Source organism: Limulus polyphemus, unplaced genomic scaffold (genome assembly GCF_000517525.1).
Source record: "Limulus polyphemus unplaced genomic scaffold, Limulus_polyphemus-2.1.2 Scaffold481, whole genome shotgun sequence".
Taxonomy (NCBI): Eukaryota; Metazoa; Arthropoda; class Merostomata; order Xiphosura; family Limulidae; genus Limulus; species Limulus polyphemus.
The window spans coordinates 297,362-322,568 of NW_013666091.1; the positions used below are offsets into that span (position 1 = coordinate 297,362).

The window sequence follows — 25,207 nt, forward strand, 5'->3', positions numbered from 1 at the left end:
AGTAATGTGTAAACATTTGAACAGAACTTGATATGTTGAAAGTTTACCTAAGTGTGCTAGTAATCTTTCAGAATGAAAAGTATTAATATCCTAAATATTTCCTTTGGAAGATATTTAAACATGTTTAAAATCGTACACTGTAGACATAGATATTGTGCATGAACATACTTTACATTTAACATGATAATATGCTTATATGAAACTGATAAAAATTGTCACACACAAAAAAAGAAGAAAAAATAACTGTTTGCTTTATGAAAATTATTAATGATCACAAACAAAATTAATTGTATGTATATGTCAGATATAATCTGCATTTCAAATAGATAAAGATAGAATTTTTTTAGTAATCTTAAGTAAATACATTTTTGGTTCTTTGATGGATTGTTTAGGAAGAGTACAGTGGAATGGGCACCAAGTGCCTCTTGTAGAAGGCGATGTTTTGAAATGTCGTCCTTTAAGCTTATCGTTTTTCTACATGCAGTTGCTGACCATTCCAATGTACTCGACCTTTTCAGTGATGGAAGTAGGTGATAAATTGCACATTGAAACAATCTGTGAACACATTTTAATTTATGGTGTTGCTGGTTCTAGTTTGTGGTTAACTTATGTACGCACACAAAGATGATTTTGCTTCTTTCCTTATCCAATTGAATAAAGGGGAAGCCAATAATAACAAAATGCAAGGATCTCTCCTTAATAACTTGTTTTTTGCAATAAGGTTTTTCATAAAAGCCATTAATTCTCTCTCTCTCTCATACATGTTTAAGACAAAAGACTCAAGTTTACAATACACTTGTACATACCATGAGTTGTCAAGTAAAACATTCCTTCCATCAAAGGAATAAATACGAGGAAAGGATGCAAAAGAAGCTCCATTTCCAGTAAATAAGTCTTTCCAAGAGTTGAACAGCACTTCATCCTATCATAACTTGCTTAAGTGAATCCGAATATCTCTTACAAAATAAATCAATTCCAGTAAAAATAATAAATTTCTTTAAGACTATTAAATATTATTTTCCAATCTTCAATCAATATCATGATATAGTTATATTACTTGAATTTCTACATCAAAAGTAGAAATATCTTGGAGGATTAAAAAATATATCTTTCCATCATAACTTGCTTAAGTGAATCCGAATATTTCTTTAAAACTGTTAAGGATCATTTTTATAACTTTATCATCTTAGGCCACAGAAGATTGTGTGGCATGGATCAGATCAGTTTGGAATTCGAGACACGGAGAGCTACTGTAATGCATGGCACAGTAGCAGCTTAATGGAAGAAGGTTTGGCTAGTTCACTCTTGCAGAACCATCTACTGGAACAAGAAAAATATTCCTGTAATAACTCTTTCATTGTTCTGTGTGTGGAAACCATCAGTAGCAAAGACAATCTGCAGAGGTCAAGAAGAAATGCTGACCTTAATACTGTAGCTGACAAAGAATTAACACTTGAGGAATACCAGCAACTGTTAGAAAATATTGACAGCTGATGGAAACAAGTTCAATTTTCTAATTAAAAAAACTAATGATACTATAGCTAATTCACACGTTTTGTTGATGAAAAGGACTGGGCACAATGATAGCCTCCAGAGGTTTGGTATAGTTGAAGAAAATAGATTTTAAGTTAGAGCAAATCCACACTTACAATGGCCAACTGTTCAGTTAGTCAGGAACCAAAGAGCTTGAAAGTTGCTACATATAATAGAACCCACTGAAGATGTACCATCTTCAAGCTAACTGCCTGTATTATCATATTAAATTTTTTTAAATACCTAATCCCACAATATAAATAGTAACAGATCGAAGTTGTTCAAGATCTAAAAAATTCCAAAACAGCTTGCATGTTACATTTAAAGTGAAAATTTTAAGTATTACGTTATGTTTTTTTTAATTATGCTGATGTTGTGAGAAAAATGTTTTTTTAAGTAATGGATCAAACTGTTTTATGTTTCATTATCTTTCACACTTGCATACTCTTAATTCAGTGTTGTAGGTCTAAATATTCGTGCAATTTGAGATAGTTTCACGTTTCAGATCTAGCATGTTGTGCTCTTTATGCTTCTTCATCGTTAAACCTTTCCTGAACTAAGTGATTGCTCCCACATTCATAAAAAGTACCATATAAACGTGTGAAATTAGAACAGCATTTTTCAGTTTTACTTTTACCTATTCAGAAGTTTAAAAGGTACCAAGTATTATATGTGTGTGTATGTAGTTAGAGCCAGTTTTGTTTATTGTAAAAGCTTTTTTTTTTTAGATAAAGATACAAATTCTAAACATATTACAAACACTAACTTTCTCAACATGGTGGTACTTAGAGGTATTAGGAAAAGAAAATGTACACATTATTAGTGTTAAATTAGATAAATTGCAATGAATCTAGGGTGAATTTTTCTTTAATAATCTTATAGAAAGAACTGTTTGTTATTAGACCACTAGAAGCTTCCAGCTTGATACTGCTTTACATAAAATATATCTTGTTCTCACAGTTTGGGGTCTGTTTTATAAACATTTCCAAATATAATGTACCTGTCCTTCATTTTACAATATATCCATTAAAAGTTTTGTACATGTATTTGTTATCATGTGGAATGACTGTTGAAGTTAGAGTACAAGAATTTAAAACTCAAGAAAACATTGTGCTTTATATATATATATTAACATGTTGGCCTGAAGTTTCGAACTTTTTTTTTTTTGTATTTCTTTACCGAACAGTAACGTAAAAAAATCCTGAGGGAACAAACTGTTCATTGAGTGCAGATATTTCTTTTTGTTTATTACTTGTTTAAAGCACAAATTAATTCATTTTAATGATTCAGGTCACTGGAAAAAAGGCTAGTCTTAATCTATAGTTACATGCAAAGTAATGTTCATAACACAAATAACTAGTAAAAAAATGTTGCAAGGAACAAAAAATAGTGTGCTAAGTTTTTTGGTTCAATGACCTTCAGGTCCAGATGATTGTTGTTTAACCAAAATGGTTAGTTACTACAATTACTTCTTTTCTCTTCAGCAATTTTAAGAACAAAATGATGTTTCCTGATACACTTCTTACGAGTAACCTTCAAACTGGTTCCACAGTTTGGTAAAATGAATAACCTACATATGGATGTTTAATTAATTAGGTTCGTATAATGTTAGAAAGTAGCAACATGTAATAAAAACTGAGTCAAAAGTATTACCAGTAGACTAAATCAGTACTTACATCACAGTAGTTTGTGCCAAACAAAGTTATGTATTTCAATAATTTTTAGTACAATGTTTGAGAAAATGAGATATTTACTGTGGTATATTATACTTCATTTGTCTTCCTATTCATTGGTTCATTTTCCAAGTATTATAAAGCATAGTGGATCTTAGCGTGTGTATTTGTTGAATAAAAAAATTGTTTTATGTAATTGTATATTTAACAAACAAACAAAATCATTAAAACTCGCTGTGTTTTGTCACCAAATCGATATTGGATAATTATTTTCAAATGGAAAAAGATTTTAGTTGCCACATAAACAATTCACAATTGCCTAATAAATTATCTTGTTCATACTTCTGTTGAATGCAGCCTAGGAAGGAAATATGACTGTAAATCGTATAAAGTTGAACAATGTTTTCATAAATCTACTTTTCCCTGTACTACATTAAGCCATAGTCACAAACATGTGAATGTAGGATCCACAAAACAGACATGAAATTTACTTATTGTTAGTTGTCTTTGGTTCATGCTCACAATCATAGATGGTTATATTGTGTACATGTTTTATCCCCTGCAAGTGACCATAGTTAAAAAAAAGTACATCAATCTTATGCAGAGTATGAAAAGCCTTTGTAGCATTAATGTTAACTTTCAACATGGCAGCACTATATGTCACTACACTTGCTACTAATTATAGTAAAATCAAGTATTTTATTTTTCAAAAGTATATTAATTTTATTTGAGCATGCAAACAGATTAAGAAGATATCCAAAAGCTTTATCTGTTCCTAAATCCTTTAAAAATTTATCATAGTGATGATATTGGTTATCAAATTTTAAAATGTTTTTTTGTTTCTCATAACTAAGTTTTGCCACAAAACTTCTCAATAAAATGCTATAAAACTTTATTTTTCTTCCAAATATTTTCTTCACATTGTACATGGGTAAGAAACAAAGACTTTCGTTAACAAGCTTCTCATGCCTAGCACAGTTTTTTTTGTTTCTACTTAAAAATAAAAATACTACCGCTTTGTAACCTTTTCAAAACATTATACAGAAGTGATACGTTTTTTTTTGAAAGCCAGAGCTTCTATATAGTGAACACAAGGGTGAAATATGTACGATTTAGCATGAAGATGGTGTTATCAGGCAGGTGCTGGTGGAGAGAATAGCTAAAGTAGATTCTGATTTAAATTATATGAAAAATCACAGGATTACCCTCATCCCTCCTATCCCAACTTAAATACAAACACACTGAAATGGACGGCTCACTTTAACCACAATAATGGTGTAAATGTGTGTACAACAATTAAAGAAAAAAGCTATACAAGAAAGTGTGGGTTAACTTTGACTTTTAAAACAATGTAGTTAAAGATTTTGAATGGAATACCCACAGAACCATTAAGACAAAAATTCCTTTAACCTGTTCCTTGGCACACCATGGAATGGATATTCCAACCTCTTTTTGCTTAAAATTTGATTGTAACATAGTTGCCATGTGAAGATTTTATGCAATAAACATCAGGTACAAAAACTAATAACCTGTATACAACAGTTTTTAAAACTAACTGTAAACTACTTTAAATGAAAAATAAAACCCTTATTTGCATAGTGTCTATGTGACATTAGAACCCTGCAGCTAAAAACCAGAAAATCATTGTAAGACATTTTGTATAATAAAGTAACCTTAACCTAATCTGTTAAAAAGAACATGCAATTTACACTGTTCCAATATTCATATATATATATCTCTCTCTCTCCAAGTGCCTGAGCAATCTCTCATTATTTACATCTATTAATGGAATGTTTTTTGACCTGTGTTTAGTAGAAAAGATTCATTGACCATAACCACTTCTACAGGTTGATGATAACCTCCCAAAAACTTCTAGTGTTTGTATGGAAGTTGTGCCAGTTTATAGTCTGTTTCTGGCTATCACTCACAGTGCTGAACATACAGTGAGTTTAAAGGAAGGGATGGTTTTTATGGTGTGATGGAAGTTTAAAAATGTTTTTAACATTCAGACTTATCTTCTTCTACCAACTTTTGAGTGTCTTTGCCAGTGTCCACAGACGTAGGGTCCAGTGCCGTCTGTCGAACCTGGACCTGTGGCGAAGAATGCTGAATGATACTAGATGGTGACAAAACAGCAGACTCTGTGCTCGGTTTATTGTTGGATTTTAAAGGTAATTTCTTGTTAACCACCTCAGCTGGTACCTCGTAAAGTCCGCCTCCTTTACCAGCCTCCAGATTCACAGCATCGTACATAGGATTACTAAAATCTGTAGGCTTATTAACATCACCAAGGTTAAACTCAGCATCCAGTGGTTCCTAGAACAAAATAAATTAACATAATAACAAGTTGTAATAAGAACAGAATATAAAAATATAAACTTAATTATATTTTAAATAAAACTGTTTGCAAAATGTAATGTAAGTTTAATGCATGACTGCTACTTATCCATAAAACTACATGCAGGGATGATGTATAATGCAGTGTGCACATCATAGTTTACAATCTGGTTAATAGGAAAGTTATATTCCACTGTTTAAGGAAATATCAAGTTTAACTCCTTAAACCCGTGCAGACACTTTCAGTGTCAAGCCAAAAATGTCAATTTACTCACTGGATGGTGACAGTGTCTGATAACATTTATGTCTCTTTGGCTGGAAACTAATCCAAACCATGTTATTATCCACCTTTTATAAATATACCAGAAATTTTATAAGGTATGTTGATAATTATTGGGACATCTTTAAAATAATTCCAGGCAAAAAAATTGTGTGTTTAAAAAGAGTTAAAATGCTATATAAGGATATTTGTTTTACACAGAAGGTTGCATATTTTGTTTCATAATAAAGCCCTAAAACTCAATTTGTTCACTATCACTAATTTAAACAAACATTCACAAGTTCAAAATACTCATATGGAGGGGAAAAAAAAAAAAAAAGGTAACAAACTGTGATATAGAGAAGAAAAAAGTTACCCACAACAATCTATTCGATTAGATTGCCTTTTACAGATTTGGAGGGAAAAGCCAATATTTCAAGAGTATAAAATGAGTAATTTTTGATCTAGACATCTTAAGTTTTACTATACCATTCTCATAGCAGCGAGCCATTATGAGAGCTAGAAGGCAAAAGATAAGTTTTTATACCATGTCCAATTGTAGTACCCTGTATTTTTTGTTGTTGTTTGTTCACAGATGGTATATAGAATATTGTAGACTTGAGGCCCACAAAGCTTGTGAATAGAAGTTAAATCTGACAAATGGTCAATTCCTACTACCTCCATACTAAAATATATTTCAATAACTATTCATCTGTATTTTATACGCATTACTTTCTATTCATAGCCTTGTCATATGAAAAGTTGTTTAAAGTATTACTCAAGACAGAGATATTGTTTATGTTCTCTTTCCCTTAGATATTAATATTGATATAAACTACGAGCAGTTTTTATTGGTTTTATTTAACGCATCTTTTATTACTGTTAAGTAGAATATAACATTTCTCACATGTGTAATATTAAATGAATTGGAGTATAGCTCTGCTCTAATTTTATATTCAGCTAAACGCAACTCATTGGTTTTCCACAATAACATACTTAGTTAATAAAATATTACACTTGTTTGGGGTGTTAATCATGTCAATGATAATACATTTTATACTTTATGATAAAAGAAGCCCCATAGAAAACCAACAATATCTGTGTGTGATCACCTAAAAGATTACACGGATAGCTATAATAATAGTAAAAAACAACAACAACTAAACATATGTTATTATTCAATATCTATACTTACCCCGTTAGCAGTATCCTGAGGTCCATTTCTCATGAAGGTTGGGGAAAACTCTACATTTGTGCCACTTCGGAAAGATACACTTTGGTTGCTACCACTCAAACCACCTTGTTTACTAAAGATTAAATCATACAGTTATCAGAGAAACAGAATGAAGCATTTACCACTCTATACTTTTTATTCCTTTATAGCTACATTTACATTATATTTATTTCAATATTCGGCTGAATAGGCAACAAAGCCAAACTTTTGAATCTTTCTTGAAAAATAGTCACAAAAAGCAGATATTTTACCGACAAGAATCATGTGGACCCTATCAACTTTTAACATTTTTCAAAACTGTTCATACAGAGGTATTGCTAATATTTGTTAAAAAAATACTATCAATATACTGCAGTTAGTTCAACTAATTAATGCTGGGTTTGATTTGTTTTAAATTCCGCACAAAGTTACATGAGGGATATCTGTACTAGCCATCCCTAATTTAACAGTGAAAAACTAGAGAGAAGGCAGCTAGTCATCACTACCCACCACCAACTCTTAGGCTAATTTTTACCAATGAATAGTGGGATTGACCATTATAACACCACCATAGCTGAAAAGGGCAAGCATGTTTAATAAATTGTGGATTCAAACCCACAACCCACAGGTTGCAAATTGAGTGCCCTAACCACTACTGCTGGGATTCCAAATATTTTTCACACAAAAAATGAGTGATTTCAACCAATGTTTTTTAGTCAGTTCATTACACTAGGAGTTGTATAAGATAAAAAAACAAAAAAAACAAATCAATATTTTGCAATATGTGGCCTCTATTAATAGTGATTGGCACATAAACAACTTGATGGTTCAGTAACAAATCATATGGCCATAAAAGATAGATAAGCTAAAACAGTAAATTGGCATTTATAATGTGCCTTCTATTCTTCTGTAAACTTACAATGTAATAAACAAAATTATTCTGTATATTTATTACATCAAATCAACAAATATGATTGGCTATTTCAACAAACCTAACTATTGTTTTACACATCTGCAAGAAACAACAATAAAACTGTGAATTTCTTCAAATGTTATGGTGATACAAGTGAAAGCTAGAGTACATGCTAAAGAATTATACAAATATATTTATAAAATTTAAAACAATGCTGCTGAGCAGAAATATATTTTTCATTGTTGCGAACATTTGTGCAAAGCCAGACAGGGGCTACTTGCACTAGCTGTCCCTAATGTTGAACTGATCGGCTAGAGAGGAGGCAGCCAGTACCAACTCCACACTATTTTAACCAGATTTGTTTGTCACTCTTATAATGCACTCACTGTTCCTAAATACTAAGCAGAATCTTGTAGCTGTGGAATATGAATTGGGGATCTTTAGGTTCACAATTCAGCACACTATCCACTATGTCGTGCATGACCCTTCAGCAGAACCACAAGTACAAGTAAAGAAAAATATTTTCAAAAAAGGAAATAAACCTACAGATGGCTAATATAAATCCTTCAAAAAGCATGCAAACAAGATAGTAGGGATGGTGCTTACATCATCCCTACATAATAGCATAAGCACAACAGTGTAGTAGAATGTTAACAGAAAAAAAATAAGGATAAATTAAACTCAATTGTGATTGAATAGTTATATATATATATATTTTTCTATATTATAATTCTTGTCTGTGCTCTTATGTAGGGATGATGCAATGCCATCTTGTTTTCAATGTTTTTGAAGGATTGTATTAGCCATCCCTATATTTACTTCCTTTTTTGTAAAGTTTTTTTAATGCTGTGTTTCAATAGATGTTAGAAGGTTGTATTTATAACCAAGTTCTAAATACAATGAGGTTCCAACTGTAATATTTATTGTTTATTTATTATTGGCTGTTAATTCTGGTTTCAACCTGTACTTAAGCTTTATTAAAGGAACACCAAATTTCTATGAGAAAGCTAACTTCAAGATGTAATGATAACATCGTTTACATTAGAATTGTGATTTTTAAAATTACTAATAGTTATTAATAATACTTATAAAAGCGGATACTCTGTTTGAAACTATGTCACCATAGTTTTGGTTTTTGAGTTATCATGTAATAAAAAAGAAGCAGAAGAAACAAGAACAAGAAATTTAAAGTTTTTCCTATGATATTTACAGACATTACTGAATTTGTGACTCAGTCATTACATAGATATTGTTATAAAAGGAAACACTGTGTAGTATTGTAAAGTTCTGATGACATATTGAGAAGATATTTAAAATACCATTTTGATAAGCAATCGAAGCCATAAGTACATAAGCAGTGCTACTGCCTGCCAGATTAATATTAATATTTTACTACCTTTAGTATGTGTAGAAAACTTAAAAATATGTTTAAAAATATTCTATAATCTAGAAGTAACAGATGCCCAGACATATTTAGCACCCATCACTTTCAGTTTTAAACAAATAACTTTATGATCAGAATAACAAAAAAATAAAAAGGAATTATTACTTACAAGTTACTTCTACGTATGATGAGAAAAATTCCAATAGCTAACAGCAACACAATCAGAATGACAAAGATTGGGACAATGATGGCTGCAATATCTAACAATGATGAATAAAAAATTTGTAAACTTAAGTACAAACATTGCAGTTCCACTACAAAACAGAAATATCCAAATACCAATGCAAATCACAACAATAATGAATTAAAAACAATTATCAAAAGGCCACAGGTTTTCATGTCTTATAAAATCTACAAACTATTATGATCTGATCATTTCAAAACCCATACTAAAAACTGAACAGTTTCAAGAACTGAAGTTATAATTCAGTTATAAAAGCTGAGGTAACCCATAAAAAAAAATCTACAAGCGTACATACCCTCTAAAATCTATAAATTAAATATATTACAATCTGATTATTTTAAAATTCATAAGACAGATGTTTTAAAAACTGAACTAAAATCCAAAACAAACATTTTTTAAAGTACATGTATTGGTATAAACAAACAAAACAAGGACTTTAACCCTAAAACACACATTTTATACACAGACCACTCTGCTTATAAGCAGAATTCTTTCTGGTATCAATTTCTTTCCTTAAGTTTCTGCTTCCAATATAAAGTCACCTATACACAAGATTTGCTTATAAGCAAATCAAGTCAAGATAGATTTAGAAGAAACATTTTACGTCAAAGTTGTTTTTACCACTGGAATTTACCAGGCAGAGTTCAAAGTAGTATACTGCACATGAAGCACCTGAGCAGTGCAAGATCAGGGTCACGACCTGACCACTTTTTTGTGACATGCATAGCTACAATTTGTGTATTAAAACTTGCTTCTTTTAATTCAATACATTACATTATATGTATACAGTATTTGTAATTAAAATGGCTCAAGCTTCAATCTCGTATCATTAAATTTTTCTGGTGGGGAAGAGGGGTCATGCCCACAGACCTCCCTAGATATGGCAATGGTCTGACCACTCCAAAATTGCTTTCTACAGCAATGAAAGTAGAAGTTACAACTATTCCCACATTGACAACAGATAGTATTCAACTTGATGCATGTTATTAAACTGAATGATAACCTGCTAACCTGGCTAAACCTCTTATAACCTTCTAAGTTGTCTGAACCTTGCGAGATATTATTGGGATTACAGCTGAAAATATTATTAACAGTGAGTGTACTCAAATAATGAAACAATGCATTTTAATCTTTAAAAGTAGATATATAAGAAACATATACTTATTTAGCTATACTGATCACCAGGTTGATTTTTTTGTTTAACCCTTAATAACATAGTTTGTTTTGATCAGAAGCAAATATTACCAGGATAGAATTTGTACATTCTGTTACACGTGTTGTAAAGCTTCTCAGGATGAAAATGGGCTTCCACATTGGATACAAGACTTTTCAGAAAATGTTATGACTTTTGAATGCAATGAACATTGAGGTTTCACCATAGGGCAAATGACCACTGAAACAATTGTTCATTACTATCAGCATGCTGGATTTATTGACATTCTTTTGATGAAAGTGACAATCTGCTGCTCACTTGTTTGATCTTTGCCACTCCTACCAATATGCCTGAACTTGAGTTTAATAGATTCAATCAAACCAATTATCAAATTAACACTGCTTGATGATGTAGATATTCTTCAAGAAATCTCAAGTGAGAATGATAAAAAAACATTAAGCTAAAGAGCTCATTAAAAAAATGTATCATACATGCTCAATTTACCAGTCATCTTTCTGACATTAGAAACTTGCTTACTGAGTGCAATTTGGTTAATTGGTCTTCATTTGAATTAATTTGTTACAGTTATAGTAGTTGCAAAATCAAAGCAGCAACATGGCATCAGATTATACTTTAGCAGAAATACTTAATGCAATTTTCCTAATTTATAATTGGCATTAAAATTAATCAAACTTTCGTAAATTAACGTCAATAAATTATTATTTTTACAAAAAATAATTTATTTGAATCCAATTGTTTTATGTTTTTCTATTTTTAATTTTCATTTTAAATGTACAATTATAAAGCATTTTTAAAGTAAATAGGTGATCTTAAAGTTAGTCATGCAGTCTTCTGATCACTGCTTTGTACACTGTTAGGTGTATGAAAGTCATGTGAAGGGTTGTGGGAATGGGTCATGATACTGTATGGGCTATATAAGCCAGTTTTTATTAGAAAGGGAGCCAAATATATTAGAAAAAAGTTGGAAAGATACTCAAAATAGAGTTCAAAGTGAAATACTAAGCACATCGACAGATCCTTGGGAAAACATTTTTCATATAAAGCTTATTTCTATGATATTATCATAAGAAAAGGGTAAAATTTTTTTGTTAACCCCATATAAAAAAAATTTAATACATTATCAACATTTTTTCTTCCCTACAAGTTTTTAAAATTTCAAGAAAAACTCAATCAGTGCTATTTTCTTACCTACTGTAGAAGACTTAGTTGGTACTGGTTCTCGTCCTAGATAGTTCTCACAATGGATACCATTGAAATTTTTTTGACATTTACACACAATTTTTTGGGGACCTTGATGACACACTCCACCATTCTTGCATGGACAGTGATATGGCTGAGGTTTGGGAATTTCCATGGCTTTAAATACAAATGGATGCTTAGTTTTCAAACAAATAAAGAAAATAGATGATAAATTGTCTAATATATCATTTTCATTTTTAGTAGCCTATATTAAAACATTGAGTCACTATGTGACTGGCAAACCAGCCTAATAACAAGACCCAGGATTGAATCCTGGCTACTGCTGCTAAATATATCATTTCTTACTATTCCACTGAAGATGGCAGCACATTAGTAGCTGAAACATAGTAATAGATTAGACAACTTGATTTATGTGATAACAATCGATATTTGATCGCTACAAGGCTGTCATTAGTATTGTGTAACATTTTCTTCAGTAATTAACATCTTGAGACACTTTCACAGTAAAATAAATGTAAGGAAAGTAACAATAAAAATGTTTCTTTTCAAGCATCCCTTTTATTTTTACCACCTGAACAATTTATTCTACTAATACTGCAAAATATGTTAAAAATACACAAGTATTTTTTATATTCTCATGGTTACTAATGTAAAAATAAAAAGTACCCATACCTGCATTACAAGACAGCTGCTTTGATTCCTGAATTGCTGAACCATCGGGACAAGCACACCGATGGCCTCTTGGAATCAACAAACACAGGTGAGTGCAACCAGTGTTCTTGCAACGGTTTTCAACTGAAAATGTTTCCAGTGTTTATAAGTATCTTATAAATTTACACAAATCATAATGTTAAAATTAGTAAATTGAAGGTATTGTCATAGAAATGAAAAGAATGTAAAAATAATCCATAAACATGTACTGTTACAATTAAAGAAAGATATCACATTGAGGATTTCTTCATTTCTAAGAGAGAAAATCTGATAAGCAAAGGACTAATCTAGCTATACACACGAGATAAATTTCTTACAGCCAACATACAGGTGACTACATTTTCAAGGTAGAAAATCTGATAAGTAAAGAACTGATCCAAATTTATCTTGCTTTGGCTGTGAAAAATTTATCTAGTGTACATAGTCATCATCAAGGTAGAGAGTTTAGAAAGTAAAGAACTGATATGACTATATGGTCAACATAAATTTGGGTATCTTTCATCTGAGAACCATGATTTGAGTTTCCCCTCAAAAGTACATAATAAACATGTGGGTATATACTCAAAATTACAAACAACATGCAGTTATTCTAAATGTTTTTTAATACTATACTTCTTATGTAAATTGCAGACAAATAAAGATTCTCTCATCATAACTGCTAAACAATTTATAAAATAAATACATCAGCTGCATATTTTACAAAATACTTTAAAATGAACTCTAAACACGTTTTTAGAACAAACAAATAGAGCATTTCTTAGTGTATAATGGTCCTCAAAAACCTAAAAAAATCAAATTATTCACTCGCTAAACTCTCTTATTAAAACAAGCTGAATTTTTATTGGATTTTACTAGCAATAAATCCCTGCAGTAGAGAAGGTTTAATAAAACTGACAGATTTATATTTCTCTCATTGACCTACCTGAGGTGTTGTACTTGCTGGGTTGATAAATTTTCACATCAGTAGGGTTCTGAAGTTCCCGACGAACTCTGACTTTAATACCCCTGCCAAATTTATCCTGTTTGTAAATTGCTCCAGATCGTGTTACCCAAAACAAATGGTCTTCAAAGAGATCTAAACTGACTGGGTGTATAAGGTCTGGAAAGATATTGTCTCACATCAGACAAACATTTTTTGTTTTATGCTAATATCTTTAATAATATATTTGTACCTTTTTTTTTTTTTCAATCGTTGTGTATTGTATAAAGTTACATTTTAAATTTCACTGAACATGTGGTACTTCTAGAACTCATGTAAAACATCTTATTCTTATATCCACCCACTCGTGCATATGACCATCAATGCTGTGAAAAATATGGTAGATAAGAAAATCAATACAAGTATCAATGGAAACGAAAAAATGCATTTCGATTCTAAGTTAGATTTTGTTGTCACTACGAATTCATAAAAACACACACTGAAATTATATAAGTGGAAATCATTTGAGTATATTTTGAACAGTTCTGTAATAGAGATGTGTTACTTTGTATACCTCCACTAATCACAGTCACCCTGTCACTTCCATCAACTTTCATAGACTCAATAGTGTTCAGCTTTGAGTCACACCAGTATAGTCGATGACCCCCTTCATAGTCTATTGTTATCCCACTAGGGTATCCTAGTTTGTCATTCACCAGCATCTTTCGTCTAGAGCCATCCATCCATGCTGACTCGATCTTAGGCGAAGACCCAGCATCAGTCCAGAAGAGCTTACTAGAATAGAAAAGCAACTGTCAAAAACAAGAAAAAAAATCACTTCCATAACTTGTCTCCATAAACTTAATTATAAAGACAATGGCTAGTTTCATATTCTGTCCAAAACCATACGTAGACAATAATTTGTGGTAAATGATAATTATGTAAAATGGTTAGAAAACAGAGTAGATGCAGAAATCTTTTATGAAGAAAAAAATTGTGTAGAAGAGCTTCTAATACACTGAAATAATTATCACATGTTTACTGCCAGACATCTATATTTGTCTACAACATGCAGAAATAAATATACGTTACAATTCTGTATTACAATTTTACTGTTTATATAAAATATTTTTTTCTATTAAAAATAAAATATCAGGAACTTACAGTGGTAATCATAAACACCAAAACAGGAAAACATACCCAAGTTCAGGGTCCAAGGCTAATGAATCTGGATGTTCTAAACCTGTAGAGATGATGGCCAACCTATATCGTCCATCTAACAAACTGGCAAAGATCCTTCCATGAGGGCGGTTTCCAGATAAATCTGTATCCATCCAGTAAAGATTACTGAAATTGTGAAAGAGCTAAACTTTAATATATGATATCTTTGTAACAACAATTTCTGTCATCAGAAGAAGAGAATCAAGATAGTGCAATGTACTTGTAACACTCTCGGACCAAAGTTAGAATTGGATTCATTAAAACAAATTATTACACATACATGAAAAGTATTTTTTTCATGACAGAAATCTAAGAATTGTTAAGATGGATATACAACTTGACGTGTGAAAAAAAATCACACCATTTAAATTATTATTATTTACTGGATGATGCTGGGAAAAATATAAAAAATTTGTAAGGATCTATGAACCAAACAGACAGTACATGCGAGATCTCTGTTGAGCACAGGTGATAATTTCTCCTGTTTAAATCTGATCCTGCTGATAAAGATTTTAGACTGACAAGGAGCAGAAAGCAGTTTGTAACAGTGGAAAAATGCACTGTACATATTTGGTTTATCTTTGATCCTAAATTAATATTCATTTTATGTGGATGCTGGCTGTAGGATAGTGTTTGTTATTCAGCATTTTACACTTTTAGAAAAATTTAAATAAAAAAAAGATTCAGAAATTCTATTAATCAAGTGCTTTTTCATACTATATAAGAAATTTTTGACGTACAACTCACTAACCATCCAAAATCCAGTTAATTTTTTATCATAATTTTGGAAAAACTTTTGATATATGACTCATACCATCCACAATCCAGTTACAATTTTCATTTCTTAAAAAAACAACCTAACTGCTGTGGGGCTATAGACTTTTTAAAGTACACTCAAATACTGTACTGTGTACACGTACACAAAGCATGTATACTGAATAATAAATTTTTGTGACCAAACTGGATGTTTACAAGCTGAATAAAAACTAGATTTATATTTTTGATCTTGCACGTTTTCTAATGATAAAATACATGATATTTCATTATCATATCATTAAACACAAACAGTGATGAGTGATGAGGGTATTTTTTATAGCTGTAGTAGAAGTCTGATTACAACAGAAATAATAATTGTTTTTTTTACACTTAAATTTTAAATATTTATTCTAGAGAGTTTCCCCGCAGTAACCTTTTAGCATACCAATACTGACATATGTTTATCTTCACCTCTTACCCGTGTACCAGTACTCAATTATTTTCTTGACACTTTCTTTGAGAGGTAACTGTGCTCCCTAATGAGCTATTTATCATGTGTTGAGTACAAGCAAGTGTTGCTTCTCAAAAGGTACACTCATTATCACGTCATTGAAGTTGCATTTCAGGAAACAATAATGAAACCCCACATTGTGTGGGCTAAGTCACTGCATGCTTTGCCTGATTTTTTTAATGATAAATCTAAGTAAATGCACCAAAGAAACAAAAAAAGACTTTTGAAACAGGGCAACAAGTATTTTAAAAATTACCACCATAATGTTACATTTAAAACTTAATTAAACTACTTTATCATCAGTTTATGTTAATAAACTTGGCATCAAACATAGTTTATAATTTAAGTTTCTTATTTTCAAAAGGAAATATTTAAATAATTTCCCAAGCTGCACCTCAGAGTCACACCATGATGATTCTCTGATTTCTCATTTATAGATTTTTTCCCCTTCCCTTACAAAGGTCTCAGTGTGTTCAACTAGTTAGAAGCATATAGTATAGATATTGATAAATCAGAATGTAATAGCTCTACCTCTTACCTTCTTGCATTACTGAGATACCACTATATTTGTTCAACCCATGAGACACCCATCAAAAACTATGTCTTTCAAGAATTTACTATAATTTTGTTTGACATTGCTATTGGACAGGTTTTAGAAAGTGCACATTCTGATCTACATAAATCAAACAACTGTCTGTTTTGTTTTAGCAATCAAACACCAAGTGAAATGTTATTATACCTCATAAAATATTTAAAAATTAAATTCTAATGTTACCCTGCAGTCCAGTCCACAGCTATAGCACTAGGCTTTGCAAGACCTTTTACTTCTAGATTCTGAGGATAACCAGTTCCATCGTTGGGATCACTTGGATTAGGAATGAATGACCTTTTAATAGTTTTATCAGAAGTATCAGTCCAGTACACAATATCTATAAAGGAGGGAGAAAAAAAAGTACATCCTTCAATTTAACAACATTATAATGGACAACAATGTACTGAATTGATGAGTATTGTAATATATAAAAATTTAAGTTACAGCTTATTAATGTACAAAAGGTTTAAGGAATCATTAGTTTGATAAAAACCTTTAATATGGTATTTGACAGCAAGGTACACTACACTAAATATAGACAACATCTTGATTTGATTAATATCAAGTCTGTGTTTCTGACAAGCATGGTTACCATATGCTGGTTAAAACATTTACAGCTTAATCTTATGTGTATAATTTAATTTTTTATTCTCCCATGATGCAACCCTGTTTCTATTTTATGCCTAGCACACATACTGTCAAATGAGCTAAAGGGTTAATCCCCTAAATTAAGGCAATTATTAACTCTCAAACTACCACATCTCATCAGTTTAAAGAAAGTGGAGAGTTTAAGACTTACTATGTATTGGATCATAGTCAATAGCAAAAATCTGACTCTCTTCTTGGATCAAGGAAGATTGTCTCCTATTTTGTTCATCCAACATACGAATTTCTGAACCACTTGCTATCATTACAACAGCTGGAGGATCTAAAAGAAAAGATTTATGCACACAAAGCAGAATTAATAAAAATGTATACAATAAAATGTAACAAAAAAGTTTCTTGTATGATATTTAAGTATATCTAATATTGAAAAAATAAATTCAAAACATACAAAGGAATATATATCAGGTATAACAAGCACATACATTATAATTACTGTTCAATTACTTTTAAGAAAAAAAAACCTTTTTGTATAATGTTTTTATGGATCAGGTAGAAATGGATATAACTTTCTGATTGTACGAGGTAAGGAGTAGAATTTTTGGTACATCCTCAATTCAACCATATACCATAATCTCTCTTCCCATAAACCATCATAAAACAAAACAAATGTTTTTATGGATCAGGTAGAAATGGATACAACTTTCTGATTGTACGAGGTAAGGAGTAGAATTTTTGGTACATCCTCAATTCAACCCTATACCATAATCTCTCTTCCTATAAACCATCATAAAACAAAACAAATGTTTTTATGGATCAGGTAGAAATGGATACAACTTTCTGATTGTACGAGGTAAGGAGTAGAATTTTTGGTACATCCTCAATTCAACCATATACCATAATCTCTCTTCCCATAAACCATCATAAAACAAAACAAATGCAAATAAAGAAAATCAGTCATCCAAGCAGCAGAAAAATGTTAACAAATCTACACTGCTAATTGCGAGATATTAAGAACTTTCTACTTTGTGGTTTTACTGTAATATCTTAAGTTAATGTTGGACATTTTATACTACTTTTTGCTACAATATTTTTTCATCATAAAATTGTCATTACTATTATTATTAATAAAAAACACATTTATTTAATATTCTATTAAAGAAAAACTACATTTAACATATGCTAATGCTTAGTATCATGTTACGTGGAATGTGAATTAAGTAATACAACCTCCTGCTACACATCCACCAAGATACGCCTTAAAACCCTTCTTGCAGGAACATCTGTAGGTTCCATTGTAGTTTGTGCATATCTGGGAGCAGTTGTGACCAAACTTTGCACATTCGTCAATATCTAAAGAGAGAGGGGGAACACAGATTCTAATTTTTAGGAAAGAAAGAAATAACTAACATTTAAAAACATGCATCATTAATAAAGAGATATTAAAGAAAAAACAAATCATTAGCAATGTAAGCAATTAAAAATGCTGATAATGCCTAAATGATGCAAAATATAAAAAACATGATGTAAAGTAGCAATTTGATCAACTTGGTTATATCATATTTCTCTTCTCTTTCAATTTAGCCTTAAAGTTTGTGAAGGCATAATGTCTCACACTTCACATAATTAAAAAGCACATGCTCAAAAATATTTAAGAATTCATGCCACACACGTGTTTCAAAGTTGGTCGATGTTGGAGGGCTAATTTGTATACCTTTTTCACAAGTACTAAGGGATAAACATGTGCTTCGCGTACGATGTATGTACTAAAGTTATTTGACTACTAAAAAGTTTTCTAGGAAATTAAAAAAAATGGATATAGATGGGATTGAATCCTTGACCTGCCATATACAAAGCATGTGCTGTGATTCACGAGCTAAAGACCCACCAATTTTTTTTTCACATATGTAGCATCATTATTGCTGTTGTGGTATTATGTAGTTGGACACAAATGAAACGAAAACCTATTAAGTAGAACATGGAGTTGTTGTATTTAGATATAAAATAAAGAAGTGTAAAAATATGGAATGATGATATTCAAAATCTCTCTCTCTGTACAAAACAAATTTATGTGAACACCTTGTCTTTCTGGATAATCACCGTCTTTGATCAAGAAAAAATTTCAAGATAAAGCAGCATTATAAAATGGTAAATTTTTTAAATTATGGTATCGATAAGCGTAAAAATCAACTGTCTTTATTTTTCACTATTTCACTTATTTTCTTTTTCCTTCCATAATGATATCAACTCTTATTTTCTCTTCCCTAAAATATTAAAAAACATTGGGTCCACTACCACAGATAACAGAAATGATGTAATATTTTACTCCCCTAGCAGGTTAACTCATTCTTCACATATGAAGCATATTTAAACTTTAGACCTAAGTGTAAATTTTTAGGCACATGTATTGAGATAGTTGAAAATGTACAATAGTTATAAAATAGTGAATTTATAAAATTATGGTATCAAGAAGTGTAAAAATCAACTGCCATCATGTGTTTTTTGTAAATATCGTGTGTGTATGTGTGTCTAAATCTCATTTGTATATTATCTGAAATCTGTAATTTTTTTTTTCATGCAATATGTAGTGCATCAAAAATGAATGTTGCAATTAGCCAATAGGAATAGTGGGTTTTCGTGTGAGCTAATATGCATAATGCACAGACTGACTGACACACGTTTTTTCTAAGTACATAGATGTCACATGGTCTGAATTACTTTAACAATGTTTCAGCTAAATAATTCTTTTTCCTTAATCTTCTAACTTGACTCCTCCATTTTTTTTATAACAATAAAAAAAATTGTATGCCTTAATAGTGAAAAACAAATTATACCAGTACATTATCTATTACACATTATATCTTCCCTCTTTTTGCAACACAAAAACCTAACAAATAAGCAATTTGTTATTACTGTATGTGAAATCTAAAAAAGATGAAAATTATTCATGTGTTGATTTTCCAACTTTGTATTTTATGTACACAATAATAGAGTTAAAAAAATGTGGACTAAACAAAAATCTCTTTTATAAGTGCTTCCTTTACATTGTCTGGGATTTTCTGCCTTCACAATGTTTGGAATTACTTCTCCTTCACATTGTTTGGGAGTACCTACTTTCATTTTGGGCTACACATTATTTGAGATTACCTACTTTCATATTTGGAACTACTTACCTTCACATTATTTGAGATTACCTACTTTCTTTTTTGGGACTACTTACCTTCACATTATTTGGGATTACGTACTTTCATTTTTGGGCTACACATTATTTGAGATTACCTACTTTCATATTTGGGACTACTTACCTTCACATTGTTTGGGATTACTTTCCATAACTTTATATCCTTTAGGACACACACAAATGTATCCTCCTTTTTCCAGAGCTGTGCAGTTGTGTTTGCAGCCACCACGCGTTACAGTGTCACAAGTACCTGTATCTATAATATATATAAACAAAACAAACGGTTTTAACCTTGTTTTCAAAGTTATTAACCCATTAAACCAACTTCTCAAACTTAAACTGTCAATGCCCTCACATAAAATTCACTTATTATGGTGGAGGTAAAGATAAATTAGCTTTTCTTGATGTCCTGGTTAACTGACTAGATAATCAACTTACTACACATGTCTGTCAAAATAAAAAAACATCTATTGGCTTATATATCCACACTGACAAATTTATACCATATTTTTTAAAGCATAATTTTTCACTATATCTCCTAAGCAGGGCTTACAATATTTGTTCCAGCTATTTCTCTATTGAATTTGAAATTATCATTCTTACAAGTAACTTCCTGAGCCTACTAGAAATCCTGCATCTTATCATTTCATGAGTTCTTCCTTTCTTGGACAAACAAAGAATTCTCAAAAGAACATAACTTCAGAAACTAATTAAGAATTTCTATCCACAAGTTAAATTATGAATACTTTTCAAATTATCCTTTTAAATTCACAATATGTTTGAAACCTTCTGTCTACATCTCTGCAATTATGATTCATCTACTAACATACTCATGGTAACTGCAATACCAGTTATATTGGCAAAACCTTAAATACACACACACACACACACACAATTAATTTTTTTCCCATTTTTAGCATCATAAGATTTCAAAATTACCACTGAGCTCTGGGAGACAATTATGTTTGTACATATATTGTGCATCATCATCATCATCAATGTATTTATTTTAAAGATCAATGATGATAGAATATGTAACTTCTAAAACATCTATATAAATGTTTACCATTCTTACTATGATGTTTGTTATTTTTTGTAAATAAAATCCTGTTTTCAACTTGTAAATCTATTATTAACACTTATACCTGTTAATTTATAAAAGATGTTATAGAACAGTAAAATTAGATACATAAACAGCCAATATTAAAAAAATACCCATATTTTATATTTATTATCTTTCGACAGCAAACTGTTTAATAGATATTTTTATCATTGAATGTTGTTTGCTAACTGCCAGGGCCACATAAAAACTATTTACTTCAATACACATGAATTACAATTTATAATAAAATCTAACACGTTGTAATCTCAATTCCAACAAATGAGACCCTACACCTGAGCTTGTTCTTAACAGCGAAAACGAACTGAATACAAATAACTTTTAACTTGTTAGTTAGCAGCGAACATCAACCAATTATAAATGCATTAGCTTGTTGCAAGCACCAATCGATATATACCTAACCTTATTGTTAGCACAGATCACCGATGAAATGTAAATACATTAAAATGTTGTTAGTAACAAGCACAAAGAATAAGAACAATAACTTGTTGTTAACATCAAGCACCATCCACCAAATATAAATACCTAACTTCTTAGCACCGAGCACCGATGAAATATAAATAACAATCTGCTGTTAGCACTGAGAACAAATACTAATTTTTTAGCACTGAACATCAAATGGTAATAAAATTATATTTCTTAATTAGTTTGCAAATGCACAACATTCTTGTAAGTTTTCCCTCCCTAGGAACACAGACTTTTCAATTATACAAACCTAGCATTTTTAACAACTCCACAAATTTTGTCAGTTCTGATTGCTAAGTAAAATCTTCTGATTTCATATTTGTTCACTCAGATGAATGAAATTTGTCAAATAACAATTATAGTGTTGTTTTTGTTTTATACCTTGGCTACTTCCAGCTACGTTAACAATGAAACTTGTATAGAACAATTATAAATTTAATTTAATCAAACAACACATCATCCACATACATAAACATGGAAAATAATCTCTAACAATTATGAACAAATTTGTTAAAAACAAACAATGTTAGTTAATTTGCTTTCCCCATGCTGGGGGCTTTCTTATTGTCACTTCCATTTACAGCACTTGACTATTTCAGTGACTTCTTGTTGTGGGCAGTTAGTTAAGTTTAAAATAATCGTTAATCTTGTATTCTTGGTCTCGTTTGGTAAGTACTATTCTCTTTGCTATGAAATTCAAAGAGGTGGTAATAACGTGTGAAGCAAGATAAACATTAAGTGTAATAAATCCCCAGTTAATTAACAAAACTTCTAAGCAATACTTCATATTATCATAGATGTACCTTAAGATTTAAGAATTCAAACCCTCAAACAATGAATGTGTGTTTACTAATTATTAAAGATGAGGCTAGAAGATGTAAACTCTTTCTAGCTACTAAATGATACGGAATGAGCATTCAATTGTCTAAGTTTGTCATATTATTTAAAAACCCAATGGTTACTTGTTTGCCTTAGCAACAAAAACACTTACGACATCCATTTTCATCAGACATATCCCCACAGTCATCTTTGTGATCACATACTTTGGAATGTGGGATACATTTCTGTTTCAAGCACTGGAACTCTGTATTTTCACATTTAACAGGTGGAGTGTGACACAAAGTGTGATTGTTTTCATCTGAACCATCACCACAGTCGTCATCCCCATTACAAAGTTTCCACCTTGGAATGCAGCGATGGTTCCAGCACTGAAACTGCCGGCTTGTGTCACACTTGTAATCTCCTGGAAACACACGAATATAAAGATTCTGTAAAGTTACTAGTATTCTCAACAAGATTTTCAATAAACTGATTCTTTACAAATATAAGGAAGGGTATAAAATGAACTGCTATTGTACATTTACTGACATATTTTCCTCAAACTTCTTTACAACTCAATGTGTAAAGTAAAAAATTGAATTATTTTTTAAAATGTTCTTAGTTTCAGAAGTTGAATTTACAGATTTTGCTTTTCTTAAAGCACCATGAAACAATAACCCAGTAGTGAAAATATGGCTATTGTAATGGTCAGGACAGAGAATTGTCTTCATCATTACTAACCCTTCATGGTTCAAGTGTTACGAGCAGTTTCAAAGCACCAGTGTGAGGTGAAGGCCAGGGGTTAAAGCACTGGTGAGGGCAGATTTCCTAACATCTTTATACATTGTTCTATAAATTCTTAACAAAATTACTATTCAATATAAAAAGCTTAGAAATATAAAACTATGCTTAAATATATTGAAATCGAGAGTATTGTGCAGTAATAACAGAAATACAACTTTTTTACATGTTAGCAATCCCAAAACAACTAGAAATTTGACAAATAAACAACTTAACTAAAACAACTGTTTTCAATGTCATTACTGCCCTCTCAACTCTGTAAATTTCAATTTCTGGCTTTTAATGTTATCAAATGTGATTTATATTAGCACTCATCCTTTAGATTAAATACAAAAAAAGAAAAGAGGAAATTGTACATTTTAATATTTTCAAGTTAATCAAGTTATGTTATAAAAACTTTCATAGTGTCTTTATATTAACATTACGTTCACATTTCATATACTGATCAGGGCAACATCTGTGCGAGTTGGAAAAGTTCAGGTATGCTCATTAAATCCTATGCTGTATTGAGATTTTATTTTTCTAAAACTTGCAGAAATAATTTTATTCACTGTTTCTTATTCTCTTGAATTTGTTAAATTCACAATCATTTGAACAACTGTTAATGCTCATGAAAACAAATTAAAATGGCACTTACGGCATATGTCCTCCTTTTCATCTGATGAATCTCCACAATCGTCCTCACCATCACAGACAAAGTCAAACTGTAAACATACCTGTAATAATAGCTGCTATAAGACTTGAAATATCCAAGTTCTTTTTTCACACATTCACGGTATGATTATTCAGATTTCACTAACAAACACTTTTTTTTTCTTCTTCTTTCATTAGAACTTGACAACAAAACTTTTTTCCCCCATTAACAACTGATACAAACTTTATGTCTATAGTTTGTTATAATGATATTCTGGATACAAGAGTCATTCACACACAAATTCAATAAACATGGTCCACCTAATGCAAGAACTTCATTTCTCCACACTTATAAAGGAACAAGTAATAAAAGAAACGTGCCTGAAGTACAACTTAAACGATATTCAACATCTGAAGAAATGAAGATACTTACAGTATTGTTACATTCGAAGTACGTATCTTGACAATATCGACCTCCAGGGTATCGGGTTGCACAGTTTTGTTCATCCGATAGGTCATGGCAGTCTTTTCTCCCATCACACACAAGCTTTGAATCAATGCAGTGGCCACTCTGGCATTTAAACTGGTTTTCCTAATGTAGAAAAAAATATTTCAAATAAACCTCTTTTAAGAAGATGTACTTGTTCAGCTTCTGTTGCTTCAGTAATATTTACACTAGTTTTAAGTTGATGTTCACTTTGAACTTTTCCCTTTTCACTATTGTTTTTAGTCTTTACTGGTCACTGGATGCCCCCCCCCCCCACTTTTGTTGGATTCTCTATTCAACTCAAGCTCATTCAATATTTTTTAAAGAACATGGGAATATGATTCAGAAGTAGAAACCAAATATATACAACCCAGAAACAAAGGCCCAGGTAGATAAAATACTATGGTGGAGAGAGAGAGAGAAAGAAAAAAAAATACTAAATAAAAAATAAAGCAGAT

General features: G+C 30.9%; 2 protein-coding genes across 3 annotated transcripts in view; one reads left to right on the forward strand and one right to left on the reverse strand.

The window, feature by feature from the left end:
* LOC106458532 (collagen alpha-1(XVIII) chain-like) overlaps positions 1-3,458 on the forward strand; it is a 187,963-nt gene extending 184,505 nt beyond the window's left edge. The window contains exon 32 of the mRNA XM_022384773.1: positions 1,183-3,458. Within this exon, the coding sequence (XP_022240481.1) occupies positions 1,183-1,494 (312 nt within the window). The 3' untranslated portion in view covers positions 1,495-3,458. The remainder of the gene's footprint in view (positions 1-1,182) is intronic.
* Positions 3,459-4,279: 821 nt separating this feature from the next.
* LOC106458535 (low-density lipoprotein receptor-related protein 2-like) overlaps positions 4,280-25,207 on the reverse strand; it is a 178,518-nt gene continuing 157,590 nt past the window's right edge. For both annotated transcript variants that reach the window (XM_013918054.2, XM_022384774.1), the window contains 15 exons: positions 24,696-24,854; positions 24,267-24,345; positions 23,001-23,252; positions 20,549-20,680; positions 18,474-18,596; positions 17,440-17,568; positions 16,824-16,977; positions 14,761-14,907; positions 14,135-14,355; positions 13,564-13,740; positions 12,603-12,725; positions 11,919-12,086; positions 9,482-9,572; positions 6,998-7,109; positions 4,280-5,522 (listed from right to left, as the gene is read on the reverse strand). In XM_013918054.2, the coding sequence (XP_013773508.1) occupies positions 5,205-5,522; positions 6,998-7,109; positions 9,482-9,572; positions 11,919-12,086; positions 12,603-12,725; positions 13,564-13,740; positions 14,135-14,355; positions 14,761-14,907; positions 16,824-16,977; positions 17,440-17,568; positions 18,474-18,596; positions 20,549-20,680; positions 23,001-23,252; positions 24,267-24,345; positions 24,696-24,854 (2,385 nt within the window). In that variant the 3' untranslated portion in view covers positions 4,280-5,204. The remainder of the gene's footprint in view (positions 5,523-6,997; positions 7,110-9,481; positions 9,573-11,918; positions 12,087-12,602; positions 12,726-13,563; positions 13,741-14,134; positions 14,356-14,760; positions 14,908-16,823; positions 16,978-17,439; positions 17,569-18,473; positions 18,597-20,548; positions 20,681-23,000; positions 23,253-24,266; positions 24,346-24,695; positions 24,855-25,207) is intronic.